Source organism: Macaca nemestrina, chromosome 3, assembly GCF_043159975.1.
Source record: "Macaca nemestrina isolate mMacNem1 chromosome 3, mMacNem.hap1, whole genome shotgun sequence".
Taxonomy (NCBI): domain Eukaryota; kingdom Metazoa; phylum Chordata; class Mammalia; order Primates; family Cercopithecidae; genus Macaca; species Macaca nemestrina.
In genome coordinates, this window is record NC_092127.1 from 160,210,372 (window position 1) to 160,232,833 (window position 22,462).

Genomic DNA, 22,462 nt, shown 5'->3' on the forward strand with positions numbered 1-22,462 from the left:
AGATCTTTTCTGAAGCTACTCTTCTTTGCTTAGCAACAAACTCATATGCAGGTTCTACCTCATGTAAGTAGATTTTTCAGTCTATTTAACAGTTTCAACACATTCTTCTCCCTTTAGAAAGCTGTGATTTTACCAGTTCTGTCATCTGGGAATTTCTCGCCAGTTATTTCTAGGGCAAAATTTTCTTATTTTCCTCTGACTTGTCTTCTCTGCTTTGCCCAAATAAAACAAAACAAAAGCTTTCTCTTGGTTGTTTACACTGCTCCATTCCTCTACCCCCAGTGTCCACAGTCACACAGACACTGCACACATAAGGATACAGACCAGTCCTCATTCCACAGTAGACAGTACTAATCACTGCTCTTTTCCACTGAGCCTGAATATGGTCCCCAGCTTTCTCTCTAAAGTATTCCAAGCACTGCTACTGATTCAGAAATTAGACTTACCCGACTTCCAGGATATGTCCTATTCTGTCGGGAACATTTCTTTTCCAACTATGATAATTAAGTATTTCTCATCTTTCAAATATTGTTCAAAATCCCTTATTCTAACTGAATAACCCTTCCTGGCTTCTGCATCCATCCTCCGACATACCTGGAACCACAGCTCGTGCCACCTGTAGTGGGGGCTGGTCCCAATCCGTGGGCTCAGTAGTAACCTTAACCAGGAAATGTTTAGTATTATTTCTGTCCCAACTCTCTGGGACTCAGGGTCATATTACTCAGGCTGCAGTTCTGGCCTTGGGTTCTAATCCCAACAGCAGATTTGTACATTGTCCCAGGACCTCAGTCCTCCCTTATGATTAGGGGCTGGATCCTATTGTTTTTGCCAGACACTCTCTGCTGCCTTATTCTCCTTCACAAGTCCCCACTTCAGAAAGGGAACTTTGTGCCCAAGACATTCAGACTCTGTACCTGCCAAAACTCCTTCAATTTTTATCTAAATAAACCTTACTCTTCTGACACTCAGATAAATTAAATACATTTCAGGCCAGGCTTTGCTCACTCACTGGGTAACCCTTCAGATTCTATTAGGCTCCTTGGTATCAAATGCTTTCCCTTTCAAAAACCATGCTCTCCCTTGGATCTGGACTCACTCTTCTTATACATGGCAGGACCAGTTCCCCAATGGCCACCCCTCCAGAGTAGACGGGTGATTTTTAGGTCTGATCCTTCTCAGTCTTTCCCTTTTGGCTAAATTTGAACAGCTCATGCCACACTGGGATATCAGATACAACCTGATTCCAATTATTCCAATCAGCCTTTGTATGTAAACATCCCTTTCACAACTGCAGTGTCTGTAATTTTTATAGTTGTTTGTCCTGCCTCTTAGATGTGTGAGTCTGAAGAATAAAGACAGCAGCACATACTGTTATTTTTACTCCCTTTCTAACATTCCACACCAACCAATTAGGTGTTTGCTAGTGCACAATGGGTATTTAATAAATACTGCAGTTGATGCTAAGAATAAAACCTGAAGGAGACATTCTGCAGCAAGAAACTCTTTGAATGACACTGTATGTAATAGATCAGATTAAATATTATGAAGGATACGCTTTCAATTTTGCGGTTTCATCTGAGTGAAATTCTGTAATACTCTAGGAATAAGACACCTGACATCTGTGCTCTGCTCTTTGTTTTGAGCATGCCATTTCACAGTCTTTGAAATATTTTGGATTGAAAATGAGATTTCAAGGAAGTATTTCATTAGAAGGGGGGTATTATTCTCTTTGAATTGCATCCAAGCTGCAGTTTTTCATCTTTTTTATTAACTTTCTATCACATAACTCTCTTTTCTAATTATACATTAGCCAACACACTTCAATGTGCTGAATGAATCCTGTTTAGTTTCAACAAAAATAGAAATGGAAGCTAAAGCTTTGAAGAAGTGATGCAAGCCACTGCTACAAGTTTCACATTTATTTAAATAACATGACCATTACAAGCAAAACTTAAAAAAAAATTGAGTTGAACTTTAAGCTACCCAGTTTATTAGCTGCTTTATGTTTATAAACAGATTATCTTTAATGCCTGAATGCTGGTATTACAGATCTTCTGCAGCTGTTTTGGATAGGAATTCATCAATGCTTAGAGCTCAAAGTTGGTCGCTTTTTGACATTTTCCTACTGTATCAGTGAAATACATATTGCCAGAGATTTCCCAACAAAATGGAACTTCTAGTATTTCAACATATGTTGATATGCCCAGCCTGATTTTTTTTAAACTTTTAAGTTCAAGATACAAGTGCAGGTTTGTTATACAGGTAAACATGTGTCATGGGGGGGTTTGTTGTACAGATTATTTCATTATCCAGCTATTAAGCATACTACCCACTAGTTATTTTTCCTGATCTTCTTCCTCCTCCCAGCCTCCACCCTCCGAAAGGCCCCAGTGTGTGTTGTTGCCCTCTATGTGTCCACATGTTCCAATCATTTAGCTCCTACTTATAACCGAGAACATGCGGTATTTGGTTTTCTGTTGCTGTGTTAGTTTGCTAAGGATGGATTAAGAAAAGAAGAACCTTAGGCTTACTTTATCAAACCTAATTACTTCCTGTTACTCTGTAGAATCATCATTTGCCACTTTAAAAGGTGCTTGTGTGTTTTTACTTTTTTAATTTGCCAATTATCTATTGCTGCATATCAATCTACTTCAAAACTTAGTGGCTTTAAACAACTTATTTATAGAGAAATATGTGACTTTTCCCAAGGCCATGCTAAGAACTTACCTTACAAATGTATTCTGGTACTGAGTATCTGAAACATGTGTACAGATACGTGTATCTCGTTCCTGCTATTATCTTTAGTAGCTTGTACCTCACTGTCTTCTTTTTATGAGATAATGGGCTGTGATGTAATGAGGACCCCCTGGACTCTCTTTACCTCATTTAACCTTCCCAGACTGGAAAGCAAGGGAAGAAGAAACCAGGCAATTTCTGCCCACCTGCTCACTCCTACCCCTTGGGACCTGACCTGTTCCAGGGAGCATGGCTTCACTCTCTCCTCCAGGCTCCTTGTTTTCTGGAGCAGGCCACAGGATGGAAAGTCTCTGGAGGCCCACCACCTCCAATGAGTGGCCAGAAGAATATCTAATTCTGCTATTTAGTATTAGGATGCATGAAGGCATTCTCCATTATCTTTATCAGGAAAAATGGTGATATTTTGATCTTCTATCTGCAAACTCTTTTTATCAGAAACTGATTTTCAGTTAGTTCAGAACTTGAGAGGGGAAGAAGGGTGCTATTTACTGAGTTATTCTAAGTCTTCAATAACACATAGTAATAATGACAATAATTATTAAAACTTGTTGAAGACTTACTATCATACTTGCAATGACACTGGATTATGCTCTTGTTGTCTCACATAATCTAATTATAACAAAGGGAGGTCAAAGAAACTGCAAAATAAAAGGGGGGTTGTGGTAATTTTTAAAGTCAGCTACTATTTATTCCTCCCTTCCCCATATGCACACACCTCTTCTCACATTAATAAATGGGGTCTAATTCTCCCCACCTTGAATCTAGACTAGCCCGATAACTTGCACTGATGACAGAACGCAGCAAAATAAACATTCTGGGACTTCCAAGCCCAGGCCTTAAGAGGACAAACAGCTTCCACTTCCTTTCTCTGAGGAAGCCAATCTCCTATAACGACTCTTGGGCTGGACTCCTGAAAGATGAGAGAAAAGCTGGAGACGGAGAGAAGACCCTCATGGAGGAGAACTGGGTTGCCAGACATGTAAATGAAGCCTACTGGGACCTTCCAGCCCGGCCAAGTCTAGGCTTAGCTGAAAGCAGCTGAATGACTGACTCAATTCAATACCCCGTGGAACAGAAGAACCACCCAGCCAAGCCTTGCCCAAAATACCAACCACAGAATTGTGAGACAGAAATCATTGTTGTTTTAAGCCACTCAGGTTTTTGGTAGGTAGATACATAGCAATAGATAACTGAAAGAGAAATAAAATAGAAACCTTTACACACTGTTTTGAATAGCAAATGGTATGATTGCTCTGATATACACTGCTTACAGAAGAATTTTAAAAGATCTATAAGCTGATTTTTTAAACTGCAAAATCATATGTATAGTTTATCTTTATAGTCCAAGTCATCCTTTCTTCCAAACCTCATTTTAAATAAGCCACCTTCAAGGGCAAACAATATCACCTCAAGACATCAGTTTCACTTCTATTCAAAATGATAAAAGCTTTCTGCTGAATGATAAAGACTATTTCTTTCTATTCCCTGTGGAGATCTCATCATTACTCTGCCTCATATTTGATTATCATGCAGAATAGTTTCCATGCCTGGCTCTATTCATTATGTGGGAAGCCATACTAACCCCTCATTCTGACCCCCTCCACACCCCGAGTTGGTTTACATAACCCTCCTTGGTGCTCCTTTAATGATCTGTTCATATCATTAGCATAGTGCTTGTCACATATATATTATTTATGGAAATACCATAAGAGCAGAGACCTAGTCTGTTTTGTTCACTTTTCTGTATACTAAGCACCATAACAGCACTCCATATAGAGTAGTTGCTTCATGAATATGTACTGCTTGAGTGAGTGAATGTGTCTGCTTCCCCCTGGCTAGATACTACCTCTTGGTGTTGATTATTCATTATCTCTTCCTTCCATTATCTATCTCCTTAGTACTGCAGGGGCTAAAATCCTGAAGTTTCTAGACTTGCTTGTTGCCAGGGTCCAAACTCAATTCTGGTTCTACCAAAGGGATGTACCTGCATAAGATCTGGAGGACAAAGTTCCTTCACCAGCAGTCATAGTGGCTAACATGCAGGTTTCAACAAACGTGTTTCTGCAGAGGCTGAGCAGCTACCCAGTACTCAGGGGCAGCTGTGATACTGGCAATGGCTTCTGCAGTTTCCTACCCTCTGGGTGGTGGCTTTGACAATGTGAACTAAATACCCAGTGGTGCCCCTGACTTTTGCTCCTCCAACCCCTATAATGATTTTTGGAAGCACCTAATTCCATGAAAGATCTGGGGTAGTTTGTATTTTACTACAGCCATGTGCCACATAATGACATTCCAGTCAAGAATAAACCACGTATGTGACAGTGATCCCATAAGATTATAATACTGTATTTTTACAGTACCTTTATGTTTATTTATTGAGATGGAGTCTCTGTCACCTAGGCTGGAGTGCAGTGGCCAGATCTCAGCTCACTGCTGCCTCTGCCCCCCAGGCTCAAGCATTTCTCCTGCCTCAGCCTCCCAAGTAGCTGGGATTACAGGCGCCCACCACCACACTCAGCTAATTTTTATATTTTTAGTAGAGACAGGGTTTCACCATGCTGGCCAGGCTGGTCTCAAATTCCTGACCTCAAGTGATCCGCCCATCTTGGCCTCCCAAAGTGCTGGGATTACAGGCTTGAGTCACTGCATCCAGCCAACAGTACCTTTACTATGTTTAGGTATGTCTAGATACACAAATACCCTTCTGTTACAATTGCCTATTCAGTATTCAGTACAATAACATGCTATACAGGTTTGTAGGCTAGGAGCAGAAGGCTTTACCATATGGCCTACGTGTATAGTAAACGGTATCATCTAGGTTTGTGTGAGTACACTCTACGATGTTCATACAATGACAAAATTGACTAATGACACATTTCCCAGAATATATCCCTGTCATTAAGCAATGCATAACTGTACTGAGTTCTAATTTATATGCCTCTATAGACTGCATTCCTTGAGGGCAGGACATATTTATATTTGCTTAAACACACCTGCACAGTGTCTGGATCATGGTAGAATGTAATAAAGATAATAATAAAATAGCAAACATTTATTTAATATTTACTACATGCCCAGCACTGTCCTAAGTGCTTTACATCTATTAGCTTATGTAATCTACTCCATAACTCTGTGAGACAGGGGATATCATTGACTTCTTCTACAAACTGTGAAATTGAAAACAAGGAAGTTAAGCAACTTGCTCAAGAAATCACAGCATTACATAGTGGATTGAGGATTTAAATGCAAGAAACCTGGCTCCCAAGTCTAGCTATATATATTTTATCCAATAATTTCTCCACTTGAATAATGTCTGCTTAGAAGATACAACCGCTAACATTTTAGAACTCATTTACTATAAGTGTCCTATGTGCATTTATCATAATATAGCAACTCAGTATATTCCCCTTGACAACTTAGTTTTTAAAGATGTTCTTGTATCAAAATGGCTGTGTATATGTGTGTGTACGTACATATACACACATATATGCTTTTTACAGTATTTTTTTTTTCCACTACTCATAATGACAATAAAAAGGGAGCCACAGAAATAATCAGGATAGTAGGAAAAGTAAGAAGAATAATGGTAAAGAATACTGATAGGTTTCACGTGAATTTCTCAATGCAGATATTTCTGCCTTTTGGGTGGGGAGGCAAGTTCAAACAATTGATCACTAGTTGTAGCAAATGAACCCATGTACACACATAAAGGGAAAACATGTTTCTTGCTGTTACTTCCACTGTAATGGAGAACAAACTTTCCTATGGAGACTCCAAAGGCATGAAGAGTCTGGGAAGATGCAAAGCCATAGCAGACAAAAGAAAATCAAGTGGTAATGGTATGAACACCTGATCAACACTGTGGACAAGAGTTCACAACTCTCAATAATGACCAGCACAGAAATCTGAGTGGACAGAAAAATGCATTAAGTGTTCAAATATCTTTTTCTCCACTTCAGATATCTTTTTGCATGCAAAAGGTAATGCACTAGTGTAGGATGCTGTCAATTACTCCTTAGGGGAGGAGAAGTATCTTAATCTGATGGCTGCAGGTGGAAGGAAAATCTGACCACGATAGCCCAGCCTCTTCTTCCTCTCTCATAAAATTGCCATTCTCCTCTACTTCTCCATGTGTTAAGGTTTAAAGGGATCTACTCTGTCCACGAGCCAGGGAGAGTGGTCTGTGCTCTGCCCACTGCTAACAGTGACTGGGGGTGAAGCCTGTCTAATTCTTGGGTTCAATATTGGGAAAGTCCCTTGCCCAGAGTTAAAACCATATTCTCCAATAAAAGTCCATATCTTTTACCCGCAATTCCAAAAATCTTCAAAGCTTTGAAAATAAAAGATTTCCTCCAATCCATCTGGTAGCAAAACCTGAAGTGACCTGAGTCCTTGATGGCCAAACCTGACCTTGGCTGACAGGAAGCTACTTATAATCTGCATCACTCCACTTGGAGCTTTGCTATCTGATACAAAAGCCACATGAGTCTACTTAAATTTAAATCCATTAAAATTATATAAAATGAAAAATTCATATTCTTAGTCATACTAGCCACATTTCAAATGCTCAGTAGCCCTATGTGGCTAGTGCTACCATATCAGAGAGACATTTCCAGCATCACAGAAAGTTCTGTATAACACTGGCTTAGACTGAACTCATGTTTCCTTATATACCTATTCATATCCGACATGGGTTGTTACCCCAGGCCCCACATATTAGACAGTATATAAGTATTTTTCCTCAAAGTCTGAAAAAAGAGATTCCAAAATCATATCTGGCCCAGATGATCACAGAAAATGGATTGTGGACCTGCATCATTTTCATCAGTAATAAAAGTGATATTTTGGTTTTCCTTCTGTGTTAAGACTGTACCTTCCTATAAATTGATAAAGAATGAAGACAGAGAAGAGGAGGACCTTTACACTCTAATAACAGGAATCTGGCAGGTTCCTCTCATCTCCATATGCATGGGCTATTTAGGCTAATCACAGTAAAGGATTTTATGTGGGTTTTAAAATCATCTTTCCAAGGAGCTATAAGTGCTGTTCTGGCAGAAGTACAGTAGCTAAATGACTAGAAAACTTCCAAGGATTGATGAAGATATCACAGATGGAATTTCTATGTTGGGTGGGAGGTGGAACTAGATGAAGTCCAAGGCCCATCCATTTAAGAAAATCTGGGATAATGCTATCACCTCCCCCACATGGGTCCTTCTCCAGCATCTTCCACATGGTGGGGACTAGTCAGAGGCAGATACACTTCTGGACAAGAATGTGTCAATTGGAGTCCAGCACATTCTGAAATTTCCTTGAATGCCTGGGGCTACCTCTTGGTGGGAGCAAAGTGGGTCAGCATAGCCATGTTCCCTGCCAGCTGTTCATACTCTTTAAGTCTGACAGTCAGAAGATGCTGGACAGTGCTTATCCCCCCTATCTGGATTGTCTTGTCCATGTGGTGTGAGATATTTCACAGAGATCTGTCAAGAGCCTAGGCTGGATAAAATAATATCAAGAGAAGTGTTTTCAGGGTCCTCTAGGCTCTACTCTGTTTCGCTCTGCTATATTAATTCAGGCAAGTGGTATAATTTGATACAGCCTCAGTAATCTCATCTGTAGAACAGATGGAGCACCCCTGGTCCACTACCCTACCCTCAGAGGGTTGTTTGAGGATAGAAATCAAAATTAATATATTGAATGAACTAATACATGGGAAAGTAATTTTTTCATTCTAAAGAAATTCTATGGCCGGGTGCAGAGGTTCATGCCTGTATAATTCCAGCACTTTAGGAGGCTGAGGCAGGTGGATCACCTGAGGTCAGGAGTTCAAGACCAGCCTGGCCAATATGACAAAACCCTGTTGCTACTAAAAGTACAAAATTAGCCGGTCATGGTGGTGGGCACCTGTAATCCCAGCTACTAGAGGCTGAGGTAGGAGAATAGCTTGAACCCAGGAGGTGGAGGTTGCAGTGAGCTGAGATTGCGCCACTGCACTCCAGCCTGGGTGACAAGAGCGAGACTTCGTCTCAAAAAAAAAAAGTTCTATTCATTCTATTATCTATTCCATTCTATTATCTTCGTTACTGATGGGGAAATTCCATGCAAGCCTTGTACAGCATTACCTATTAAAACAATACTCCAAGCAAAATCCTTGCTGGGTTCTGAGTATTGCTATGAGTTCAACACAAAGCAGCTTTTATTTAGAACATAAATTGGATTTCCGCTTGTAAAGGAAAGCATGAGATAATGTTCTCTGTCTTAATTTGACAGTAGAGAGGCTCTTCAGTATTGGCCAAGAATCTAATATTGGATCGTACCAAAACACAAGCATTTGCTTTCTAAATTGCATCCATAAAGATCACACGGTCAAGTGCTGCCTCTGACAGAGCATTTACCAAGATTTTAAGGCTTCACATTCAGATCATTAAAAATGCCCATCTGTCTTTTTTATTTAATATGCCATCAGCTCTCCAATTTGGATAAAATCTGAGATCCTGCCCCTATTGAAACTTCCCAGGTAAGCTTCACGTTTGTTTTGTTTGTTAAGATCCTTGTGGAAGCTGTCCAGTTCAAACCTTAGCCAAGGGGCATGACTGGCTCCTCCCTCCTGTTCGCTTTCCTAGGGTTAATCTATGCTAAATCTTTTATTTCAAGAAACTAGGGAATTTGAAGAATAATATGGACAGGCTTAAAAAATGACATTAACCTTGAGTACTAACTCAATATTAAGCTGATAGTATAAATTCAGTATCGTTTTATCTTAGAAATTGCAAATCTAGAGAGCAAGAAAAAATTACACATATTAACAGAATTTTTATTGTATTTTAGAAGCAGCATGTTTAAAGGAAAAGAGTGATTTAGCTAGCTTCACGTCAGCAGCAGATTGAAACACATTTCATATGACTTTATTTTAAAGCTCAGAACTAAAAATGTCTAACATTGAAACATTTTCTACCAAAATTCTCTCACTTAAAAATGTTCTAGCAATATTTTAAGAAGTAATCCTGAACACTTAAGTTGCAAATTTCCTTAAATAGGCTGAATATCTCCATTTCTTTTTCCCTTTAAATCCAGGTTTAGGTACAAACACTAGAAGACATCTCGGAGATAGAATGATTTTTTTGAGTGTACTGTATCATCCTAAAAGCCTCCTTAAGTTCTTTGAAAGTGAGCTGTAAACTGATAAAAGGACAGTCGTGCCGTCTCCCCAAAGCATATCGTTTTTCTAATACGAATTAGTGCATGTTATCTTTTTGATTCTCTCCCCAACTCCTTCTCATAATGTAAGCTTTACCTCAGAATTCTGCTAGTGCTATTTTTTTTTTCCGAAACGGTAATTTTCTAGGAAGTTACTTTTGTGGGTCTTCTCCGAAAGCTTTTCCAAGAAACCAGAACCTTGGGTTTTCAAATGAGAATTATATCCAACGATCGTTTGAATGTGGACGTTTCTCCTTGACTCCTCGACCCAAAGTCTTGTTAGAGTGCAGAAAATGATAATTCTCAAACCTCTCAACTCTGTCAGTCTCCTATAGACTCATAGCCAAACATTTTTTTTTCCTAGAAAAGAGTAATTCCTGCAGTTTTATCCAGCCCCAGTACAAATACATCCTTCCTTCCCCAACGCCCCACTTACTGGAAATGAAATCTAACGTTGAGGACTAAGGATTGGAAGGTAGTGATGCGCCAGGCTTTGACCGCCCAGCGTTCAACCTCTGTGGTTGTGAATGCAACAAGAAATCAACAAGTTTTCATGGAGTGCCTACCAGGTGCCTTAAGCAGGAACATGACTGAGTAGGCCAGGTTCTAGATACAGAAGACCAAGCCCTGTGACCCAACGGAGAAGATGAGCTCATCCTGCGTGCTCCACCGCGAAGCCTGTTCCGGGACCCACAGAGCGTGTCCCCCTGGACCTCCGGTTCACAAAAGTCTGATTGGCCTCTGCAAAGGGCACCATCGCACCTGCAGGAGGAGAGTCTCAAGGAACTCACCTCACCTCAGCTGGAAAAAGTGGCCACGGAGGGAGCCCCGCACTCAGGAACCCGCCTCAGGGAGGAGAGTTACTGTTTGCGTTTGCGGTCATCTCGGAGAAGAAACCGCTTAAAAAAGGGCGGGGGAAAGGAGGTGGTGGCGGCGGCGGCAGAATGGTGCTTCCAGGAGGGCCGGCTAATGCCTTGCATGTTTCTCGGATTGACCCAGGGGAATAACCCTGGGTGGAGAATGGGTGTCCTAATAGAAGTGAGCAGGCAAAACCGACCAGCGAGGGGAGAAGAAAAGTGATTCAAATTAAATTCCCACGCGCTCAGGGCGGCCACGGCTTTAGCTGGAGAAAGGGAGTGCAGGGCGCACCGGGCTGGAGGGCGGACACACACACTCCCGCTTCCGCAGCGCGGACGGACAGAAGGACGGACGGGCAAACCCGAGCGAGAGACGTACCTTCAGGGTTGGCGCTGATGAAGACCCGGACGCTGCGGCCGGCCGGCACGAGGTGAGAGGGCAGGGCTGTGAGGTTACCAGAGAAAGCTGCCCGCCGGAGCGCAGAGTCTCGGGGACAGGGCAGCTTGGTGCCCGCGCCTGCCGGCCACATCGCCCTCTAGGAGGAAAAGCCACTGCCGCCGCCGCCACCTCCTGCTCCTCGGGTTCCTGCCCGCGGCTCCGCGGAACTGCCGGGTCGATCTCTGCAGGCGGCGCGGCTCAGAGTCGCTCCGAGCCCGAAGCGCCACTGGGGAGCTCAGTGGCGCACAGCACCCGCCGGCGACGAGCTGCCATACGGACCCTCGGGCCCCTGTCGCAGAGGTCTCTTGCCCCTCTGGGCCTCCGCCTTTGCCCGCTGCCAGGGCTCAGAGCAGCAGCCAGCTGGAGCGGGAGGTCAGCGTGGCTGCGGCTACGCGCGCAGCGCCAGTTTGCGCCTGGAAGCGCCGGCGGCCATCTCCCCGCCCGCGCCCACCGTGGGAGGAGGGGGCCGCCAGGCGGCAGGGACAGTGCGAGCGAGGAGAGCAGATGAAACTTTATGTACGAGAAGGCGTCCCGACTTTATCCGAGTCCGCCTCTCTCGGGCACAGAAATAACCTGCGGCTTAGAGGACGGCCGGGGCTTGGGCGCGGGGGCCTCGGGAGTGCGCAGGGGTCTCCCAGGCTCCTCTGTGGACAGCCGAGGGCTCCTGGCTGCCTCCGTGGTGGAGGACAAGAAATCAATTAGCCTGAGATTTCTACTACGCCCCCTCCAACTCTCCTAAAGGTCACACGAGCCCTGAGAATTTTCGGGAATCCACACTCGCGGGCGTCTGCGCGTCTCTGCCCAAGTGCAGGGAATCCAGTCTCAAAGTTCGACGCACGCAACCCCAAGCCAGGCCCGGAGAGTTTGAAGCATCAAGTCTCCAGATTGTCTCTGGCGTCCTGGAGGGAGGGTCGCTTCATCCCTATCTCTCCTGGCGCAGGTGGCAGCGTCCTGCCGCTCCGCTTGCTCCCCACGCGCGTCTGAGCGGGGGTTTTTATAGCCAAGCTGCGCAGTTCACGTGCTCCACGCCGCGTGGTCCCGGAACCTTTCCGGGAGCGGATCTCCGCGGGTAGCTCCTCTGAGGCCTTTAAGGCTCCTAGGGGGCCTTTCTGCTCCCATCAAGGCGCACTCGCCAGCTGTTATGCTCGCCTGGCGGCTCCCGGTCCCGTCGGCCGCCAGGTTGCTGGAGCCCCGCGCTGGTTGGTGCGCACCTGGGCCGGGCGGGAGGGTGTGGGTTCTCGGGAGCGCCCCCCTGCGCAACGTTAAGCAAAGTGCAGGTGGCCGTGGATTGGGACTGGGATGCGAGAAATCAGAGCTGGCTGTGGGCAGCAGCTTCTTGTGTGCACTTCAGCCGCTTTTCCAAGTCAGTGCAACGCGTGGGTCAGCTCCACCTGAAGCTGATCCAGGGCGGCCACAGCGGACTCGCGGCCGTCCTCGGGTTCCGGGCTCAAGGTGGAGGGCGCAGGGGTCCAGTCCATGTCTTAGGTGACATGAGACGCAGAGGGACCCAGATGTAAAATCGCCGTGTCCCTTCCACTCCACTGCACCCATGGAAATACTGCATAAGCCAGGACAGGAACGAAGAACTCGCAAAATAAAGTGTAAATGTGTTGGGGACTAAGGGCGCCGGGAGAAGGGAGTGTTTGTAGCCTTAATTGCAGTTTAGTCTCTAAATCACTTATTCTGGGCTTTTGGGCAGGGACACCTGTCTTTTACGGAAGAATAACAGTTTTTCCAAATCTTTGAGATTGGGGAAGAAGGGGTGGGCGGGCACAGGGTGAGGCAGTTCAGACGCATGTGTTCTCTTCTTGCCTGGATGCTCCTAATCTAAACAGCCTGGCCTCCTCTGGGCCTGCACTTCCTCTGGGGCCTGCTGGTGGCAGTGAAGTCCCATGCACTGCTGTTCATTTTTTTTACCCCACTCCAGCCCCAGCACACACGTTCTGGGGTAACCTCTTTGGAAGAATTGGGTCTCTGGGTTTGTAAGGCTGCCTCTCCACTGCTGAGAACCAGGGGGCAGACAGCAGCAGTTCTTACTTTGTGATAATTTGATGCAGCCCATAAAGAAGGCTTGAACATACCCAGCCATTTAATTGATTCAATTTCTTCACTCCAGACTCATTCTCGGGTGGAAATGTTCTCCAGCAGGAAAGGGGTCCCTGAAGGATCCTCTGTTGTCTCAAGAGGTATGGACTGAGAGCTGTGGAAAGGTCACAAATATACGGTGTTTATTGCATACCATCATGTGTGAATGTACAGTATCTATTACTGGAGAAAAGAGCTAGGATCACTTTATGCCTGATCTCAATATTGTTTATAAAAGATTAATTAGGAGCTGCCAGATTAGCAGGGACCTGACTTCCTGCCTTTCTTTTTTCCCTTCCTTCTTTGTTTGTTTCTCTCTTTTTAGAAATAGGATTAATGTTTGTGTCTTCTGACCTTTGCTTCAGATTTCAAAGTGTTGCATTTTCTTTGGATGACTTTGGGATTTTTGGCAGCCTCTATAACCTAATTAACTGTTCTAGACAGGCCGAAGTTTAGCATCTGCCAGTGTCACTGCAGACCAAGGCTGCAGAGGAGAGAGAATTTCATATTGTCTGTGGGCTACGCTGTAAAAGGCTCTCTGCACAATCAACCTTGCCTCAGCTAGAGAGGCTGCTGTCTTTGGAGTATTCTACCTAAGGAGGATACCAATTACTCATCTCCCTCAAAATACACACACACACACACACACACACACACACACACACACACACGCATGCGTGCACATGCAAAAAGAGTCTTCCTCCGCATTCTTTGGCTTGCAAGCATCTGACATGCTAACACCAGATAGGTTTGGTTTCTTAACACACAAATACCAATAAAGGAGGTGTCACCTATGGTGATAACACTTTATTATAAACTGAGGAATCAAAAAGAATGAGAGAGACAGAGAAACAAATGAGAGGGAGAGGGTGTAATTGTGGAAGGCTGACCCTCATTTTCAAGACAACTTTGTGTTTTTATATCTGATTAAAATATTTTCTAAACGTTTTCTTCTTGTCAATAAATATTGGGAGTTTTTGAACCGTGACAGAAGCTGTGATACCTGGATCCTGGCTCTAACATTAATGAGTGATGTGACCTTGAACAAGTCATTTCACTTTTTTGAGCCTTGGTTTTCTTATATGTGAAATGTAATAACGTTTCTTATGTGTAAAACATTTTACATATAAGAAAACCAAGGCTTAAAAAATGAAATGACTCAAACCAAGTCAAATGACTCAAAACCAAGACTCAAAACAAGTGAAATGACTTGTTCAAGGTCACATAACTAGTTAATGGCAGAGCCAGGATCCAGGTATCACGGCTTCTGTTCCAGTGCTTGTTGCAACATACCACCTCTATTTTCTAATTTTGCTCAGGTCTGGCCCTTGAGGACATCTTTGTTAACCTGGACAATGGGTGCTCAGGCCTGTGTTCACAGGTGTGGAAGGCTGGATATCATTTCTGCTTTCTAGATAGGAAAGAAGATCATTGTTTGCATGATCACACAGGACTAAACTCTTCTAACTTCTAGGTTGTTGATCTGATGACAAAACTTCCAGATTCCTTGTTTCTTTTGGGTCCTGCTCTTTCTTCATGAGACCACAGGTAAATCTGTGCCATCCCAGACATGGGCTGGAGAATTTAAAGCATCTAGAACTGGGAAGGTGAAAGTACATGAGAAATGAGTCTGCGACCAAAATTGAGGTCAAAAACAAGCATTCCCCTGTCCATCCTCTCACCCTACCACCAATTAGTAGGCTAGAGAGGTGCCTTGTCCTTATAAAACAATGGGTCCTAGCCCTTCATAAAACAAGGCTGCCCAAAGGTAAAATTACCACTAGGTTCATTCTACTCACTGAGCTAGAAGGAGCCTTGTGATCATGAAATGAAACCCCCTTTAATATGTAGGTTATGCCCAAATTGTAATTTTATTAAAGGAGTGGAAAGAAAATTACTTCCTAATAATACTGATATATGAGGATTTCCCATATTCTAGACCCGGTGTTAAGCTTTTAATAGGCATCTTAGTTAATCGCACTACATCCAGGGTCTGGGCCCAGCACCTCCTATCTCCACATCTGACATCCCTTCTTGGACACTACTGTTCCTGTATATCTTTTGTTATGTGCACACTTTACCTTTTGTAACATTTGTGCACTTTGCTTGCTCCAAAGTCTATGATATGCACATGTACCTCACCTACTTCCCTTCACTGTGATGGCTGATGATTTTTCACCCAGCTGCATGGCTATGTCACATGTCCAGTTCATTCCTTGTAGATGCTGGGGGTAGTGATCAGAAGGCACAAAACTAGAGCCCCTGTGACTGACTGTGACCCAGGAGAAAAAGTGCCCATCACCCAACCTGTATTTGCCTGCAGGTGCATTCCCATGTGTGTACATCAAATATCCTGGTCAAGAAACCTGTGGATCATTCTTCTATGAAATAAATTTGTTCTGTTATGGACAGAAGTGAAACAGAGCCCCTAGTGGTATGAAGACCACATTAGCACATCATGCCCCTCTTACTATCTTAAGGACTCCAGCCAATGAAGCCAGTGATGTGCTGTTCGTGCTTCCCTAGCTTGAAGAAGACTATCAGACTTAATATTACATTCATACAGTGGCTCTCTGATTTGGGTGATAAATACTTGAGTCTGCTTTGCTAATGTGAGAAATAGATTATTCAGGGTCACTCAAGCCAGGGCCCCACTTTTCAAAGTTCCAGGTGGTAAGCTAGATCATTAGTAACCCACTTATTTGTTTACAAAATGGAAATTTTCAGTCTGTGTGAGAATTTGTCAGCATAACAATTTGCCAACAGAGATTGTTGATTCAGAGGTGTCTGCAGCATGGTAGAATTCACAGCAGCACAGTTTTAAATAAAGTTACACCTTTCAGAAAGTGTTATCTGATGTTTTAATGACTCAGAAATTCTAACTTTACCTCCACCCCCTTCCAAATCTGCGTAATGTATTTTTTGAGCAGCCTTCCTCTTACAACCTTCTAAACACATTGCTATCAGAGCACTATGCATGCCACACAAAGTAGGAGAAAGTTAGAGAAGTTTGAAGTAAAAGTTTGTAGATTATTTTGTATTTCTAAATTAAATATTTTCATTTTGTAATTGCTAAGGTTTTTTTTTCCTCCTTCATGTCAATCTCAAATACAGTACCTTCCAAAACCCTCTTCTTGCGTGTTTCATCGTCTGACACTTATTTGGAGAGCTTCTTTTTACAAAGCACCTTCATACATGTTAGCTCATTTATTTTTATTCTAACCTTCTGAAATAGGTTCTGCATTATTTCCCTCCCCTCTCCAGTTTTTAATATGAAGCTCAAGTGATTTTAGTGGCATGTTTAGGTTCACTCAGTTGCTGGATAGCAGAGCCAATGTCAAAACTAGATCTCTGAACACGAAGCCGTAGATCATTTATAATATACCACGTGGCTGCCAACGTATAACAAGATCCATTTAGCCGAATTGATTAAACATCATTTGCACCTCTCTATGAAATTTATACTGGTGGGTAGGCAAACCAAATAATATAGGGTATAAAACACTACTTGGATGGCAATGTTAGCTACATTGCCTATTTACATTGACATATTTTTGTTGAGCAGAAGCTAACTTCCACATCTTTTAATTCTGCTAACAACTCAATTTTGTAGATAAGTACAAGAGGCTGAGACTTTAAATGACTTATCCAAATTCAGAGAGCTAATAGGTTGGCAAAGCTAGAATGTGAACCAGATTTATCTCACCCTTATACTAGATAGAGTCTTCTAATCATGTAACACTAAGTCCACATGAATAAAAAGGAAATCTTGCCTTTACAGTACTCTGTATTGACATGGCCAAAATATCTTAAATATATTGTCCAGGTCAATCATTGTTTTCTTATTTTTTAAATGCTTGTACTTAGCTAGAATAGTATGAAGCTTGAATGTATTTTGAATTTGCTTTTCTTTTCAAAATACTTTAATGGGACAAAGTGTTTTTATTTGCATATTTTTACAATTTGCATATTTTCTGCAAAAATTGAATAGAGATGATGATTCTGTAACAGTCTCTCTAAATATGTTTCTTTGGATTCTACTTTCTGAAAAACTACTATGACTTTGCCATCTTCCTTTTCTCACCATTCTTGTAGCTATGCTTTATGTTTATTATTTAATAGGATTTATTTCTTCACAAAATAATGGTCTCCATCACAATCCTTTAGCCTGAATTAGTTATACAGTTGCACTATGCATCTTCTTGGGTTACCGCTTATAAATGTAAATTATCTTATCACCTAAATTTAGAAAGCCATATGCAGAAATTGACAGGTCATTTACATTCAGTTGAAAGAAGAGGATAGGCAGCCAATTATATTGTGTTGAAGCTTTGAGAAACATTTTACAAATCAAATGATTCAAAAACAGGTTTTAAATTCCTAACTCCTGTCACTTCTTGATAAGTATGGGAAGATCATTCCGCTATCATTTGAAAGATTTAGAACAAATTTAAAATTTAGGAGACTGGCATTATTCCTCTCCAAATAAATGTAGTGTAGCTTTTATATTATAAAAATGTATATTAATGTATCTTTTTATTTACAAATTTTATCATATATTTTTATTACAAAATATGATTGTGTATACCATTTTAAGAGATGCTAACCTATTTGATCTATAGATCCTGATCTATTCCTGCATTAGTCAGAATTTTTTCATGGCAAATAACCAAAACCAACAAGTTTCTTTTCAGAATACAGGAGTTTATGCAGAACACATGACCAGAAAAGAATTGAGTCTCAAGACGAATTGGAACCAGGAATAGGAAATGTCCTTGGGAAAAATGGACATTATTTTACTGTTTTTCCACATCTCATCTCTGGTTCTTTCTAAGCAACAAGAACATCTCTTTCCCTTGCATCTCTCTTTTTCTCTTGTGTGAGCACAGGCATGCACACACACATACCCCCGCATAACTTTCTTTGATAGTTAATACTCATGAACCACATGGAAAGACTGATTCTTTTTTGAAATCTTTTTGAGGAACTAGTGAACAGCAAAGTAATTGAGTAAACATACTTGTGTTGGCTTTGAGTTGATGTTTGCCTGTGGCTCTTTCCACTCTTCCAGGAAGTTAGCATACCCCAACGCAAATACTAGCGTAAAAACTTTACTCAAATTTTACCTTTTGTTTTTCTCTGTGATCAAAAAATAATTACTTGTACTTCATATTAGCAATGACATCATTGGGTTTGTTCCTCCAAACTAATCTTTCTCTGGAAAGAATTTTGTAATTCTTTCTTTTTATTTAAATAAGTGATTTTTGGAAAATGATTTAAACAGTACTTGCTCAGTTGTAAGATGCTCAGGAGTGTAAACTAAGTAGGAAGGAGTGAGTCAAAATAGAATTTTGCCACCTGATATGGTTTGGCTGTGTCCCCTACCCAAATCTCATCTTGAATTGAAGCTCCCTTAATTCCCACATGTGGTGAGAGGGACCTGGTGGAAAGTAATTGAGTCATGGGGGAGGGCCTTTCCTGTGTTGTTCTTATGATAATGAATAAGTCTCATGAGATCTGATGGCTTTATAAAGGGGAGTTCCCCTACACACATCCTTTTGCCTGCTGCCATGTAAGACGTGACTTTGCTCCTCCTTTGCCTTCCACTGTGATTGTGAGGTCTCCCCAACTACATAGAACTGTGAGTCCATTAAACCTTTTCTTCTTTATAAATTACCCAATCTCAAGTATGCCTTTATTAGCAGTGTAAGGACAGACTAATACACCATCTCCTCTGAATAATTGTGTTAATAAAGATGTGACAATAAAGTTTACTGAACATAATCCAATGTATGGCTCAACCATCCTTTGAAATCAAGTGCTTTTTATATATACGATTTAGATAGAAAAATAAGGAATCACCCATGTGTCCTACACAAGGTTCTTAGCTGAAAACAGCAGAACTGGTGCTGATTAACTTAAGCGTATAAGCAATTTACTGGAAAATTATTAGACAGTAATGGTAATGTTGAGAGCTAGAGAACCAGGCTTGGAAAATGAGAGGGGACTAGAAGAGGTCAGCAGATTGGATCCACAGTCAAAATAAGCATCACAGGGACAGATAATGTAGGGCAGCCTTGCTGTTGCTGCTGTCAAATCCTGAATACTGCACTGTACCCGTTACCACCAGTACCACCACTGGCATTATTGCCACTGAGCCCTAGATGTTGCCATCCCTATTGTCCTACACAGTTCTTTACTCTGGCTTCTGGGGCCAGAGAGCCTAGGAGAATGAGTATCTGTCCTGGACCAAGATTCAGGCTGTGCAGGATTTTTGAACACTGGAAGGGGTTTTAGAGGTTAGATCATCAAAATCTTCACACACCTTTCCCCAGAAAATATATGATACACTTCCTCTGTTCTTATTAATTATGGCTCAGAACATTTCAATGCCATGAACAAAAGATGAGTTGAATGTCTTTTGTATTCCTAGTAATAAAATTAGAATAATAATGCCTGACCTCTCCAAGACTCAGATGCCTGGCAAAGCTTACCTCTCCTGTACAACCAAGAGCAAGAAAGTGAGCTAAAAAGAATCTTCTAAGCAGCCAGACTCTATGTTACAATGTTCACATGATGACTCTCACTGTCTTGACTCATGGGAGATTCCCAGAGGCTCTCTGTCAGACTCTCTTTACACTTACTGTACACACAATTCAAACAAACTGGGTTTTCCCAGTTGGCAGAACCACAGCGGATTAGAGACACCAAACCAGAAGAAGAAGGGCTGCTATTAACACGCACACTGCTGGAAATGAGAAATCATTGCTCATAGCAAAGAGTCAGGAAGCATATGACAGCAGAAGTGATATGTATTCACACATACACGCACGCACGCACGTGCACACACACACACACACACCACATTCAGTGATCTAGAGATGACTTAATATTGGAATGATGCTACTCTGTAAATCTCAAAATGGGAAAGATCAGGGATAAATAGACCCTGAAGTTGAGAAAGGTAAACTTCAGCATACTGCAAGTACTTGGGGGCAATTTTCTGCAGCAAACAACCCGGATAGTTGAGACAGATGGACAAATGGCACTTGTGCTATCCAGTAGTAAACACCCACTAAGTAGGTGGAAACCAACAGTAGGCAGAGATTCAAGTAGAGTCCTACCTCCAAGGAGAACGTTGTAGAACTATTTTGCTTAAGTGCCTAAAGTAGTGTTGGTGGTAGTACTGGTAGTAATAGTAGTACTAGCAGTAGTAACAATAAAGTAAACATTCATTGAATGCCTTTCATGAGGCTAAATATGGTTCTATGTGTTTTAGAGACATTAAGTCATTTAATTATAAACTTTCATCCCATGAAGGAAGCTACTATAATTATCCCTATATTACAGATGAGGAGGAGGCTGAGGCTAGGTGCCATAAATATACTTTTCCGAGGTCATACAGTTACAATGTGGTGTGACCTGGACTTCAATGTAGGCACTTTGTTTCCAGAATCTGGGTTTTGACCTTTAGGGTATACTCCATCTCTAGATGCTAGATAGGATACCAATACAATTACCCAGGCAAAGGAGAACTAGTTCAAGACAAGGAAACTAGAAGAAAACTCAGGTTGCAACATTTGTCTTAAAGAGACATAAAGTAATATTCAATGAATGTTCAATTTGCGTCACATTCATGATCTCATATGATCTTCCATATGCCAGAGTAAATTGTTACTCACTGTACATATGAACAACCTGAGGTATAGAGTGGTTAAGTAATGTGTCCATACTCACAGACTTTGGAAGCAATGCGGCTGGGATTCTATTTCCATGACTGAGTGTATGCTTTAAATTCTACTACAGGATACATTGCCTTGGAACAGTGCAAATGACAGTTGCAAGAATGACCTATTAGAAAACTTGTCTATTCATATATTCTTCAGTTTTGTTTATTTGTTCATTTATTCATCAAAGATTAGTTGAACACTTCTATGTTCCCAGCAAAACACCGTTTCCCAGGAGATCCAGTCTAGTATGGGACTCCAAAAAGAGAGTGCTTATGTGGGGCGAGACTCTACTAAAATGACCATCAATCAATTTGGAGGCTTCTTACACATGAGTAATACCAATAAGATAAATATACACTAGAAAGGTCATTAGTTGACACTCTAGAAAAAAGGGCTGCATGTAAGTATAAGGTCACTGTGACATACATTATAAGGACTGGGGAATAAAAGGGATTTGGTGAGCTCTACTCACTCATGGCAGGTTGGGGGTTTTGGAGAAAATCAATAAATGTTGTTTCTAAACTGGCCCAAACACTTAATAATTATGGCCTCAGCCTAGTAAATCTCTTTCCCTAAGCCTCATTTTCCTCCTCTGTGAAATGGACACCAGGATGCCTAGTTCACTGTGGTGAATGATAAGCATGTTAGTAAAGTGCCTAGCACAGTGCCTAGTACCCAGCAAGTGTTATTACTGTTAGAAGGAACTAGATTCACAGTTACTCATTCAAAAGGGGACAATGGCAACAAAACAATGTTGGATTTTTAAAACTTCATGTAGTGTGTGTTATCTTGTTTATATCCTTAAAGTCTAATAACAAACAAAATCAAACAGACCAGTCAATCCAAAGAAACTTCTTCTGAGGAATTTTGGAACCCTGTGTCTTGTTTTTGTGTGGTTGTGTGCAAGGATTGCAGGATTATCAGTAGAAGCTGCAGTCATTGAGCTCTACTCTATAGTTGGTATAATTGATGTGAAAATCTAGGTAAGAAATAAGTTACAGCCACATGAACAAGGCAGGAGAAGCATATTGAGTCCCTAGGACTCTGGCAAAGAAGAAAAGAAGATCATAGACCCCTGAAGGCAATCTTGCAATTTGAAAGTGGAAAAATAATATTGTTCTTCATACTGGGTTCCAAGGTGAAAATGGAGCCAGGAGCAGGGCTCATCATTAGATTTATGCTTAACAGCTTGTCAATATTATCTGGCTTGGAGTGAAAGGTTGGAGAAGTCTGGGTAGGTAAGTTGTAGGTACTGCTGAGGCTTTAAATGTGAACACTGGAAGGGTCTGGGAATAGGCAGCACTAACTACTTTTTAGCTCTCATACCTGCTATTCCTCTCTAGGATTTTGCAAGAACCTCCTCTCTCTGTCTCCATTTTCAATTTCCCCAGTACAGCTTT

At 41.8% G+C, this 22,462-nt stretch overlaps 1 protein-coding gene across 1 annotated transcript in view; it reads right to left on the reverse strand.

Moving 5' to 3' along the window:
- LOC105487759 (NACHT and WD repeat domain containing 2) overlaps positions 1–12,475 on the reverse strand; it is a 197,118-nt gene extending 184,643 nt beyond the window's left edge. The window contains exon 1 of the mRNA XM_011751402.3: positions 11,188–12,475. Within this exon, the coding sequence (XP_011749704.1) occupies positions 11,188–11,338 (151 nt within the window). The 5' untranslated portion in view covers positions 11,339–12,475. The remainder of the gene's footprint in view (positions 1–11,187) is intronic.
- Positions 12,476–22,462: the final 9,987 nt, after the last annotated feature.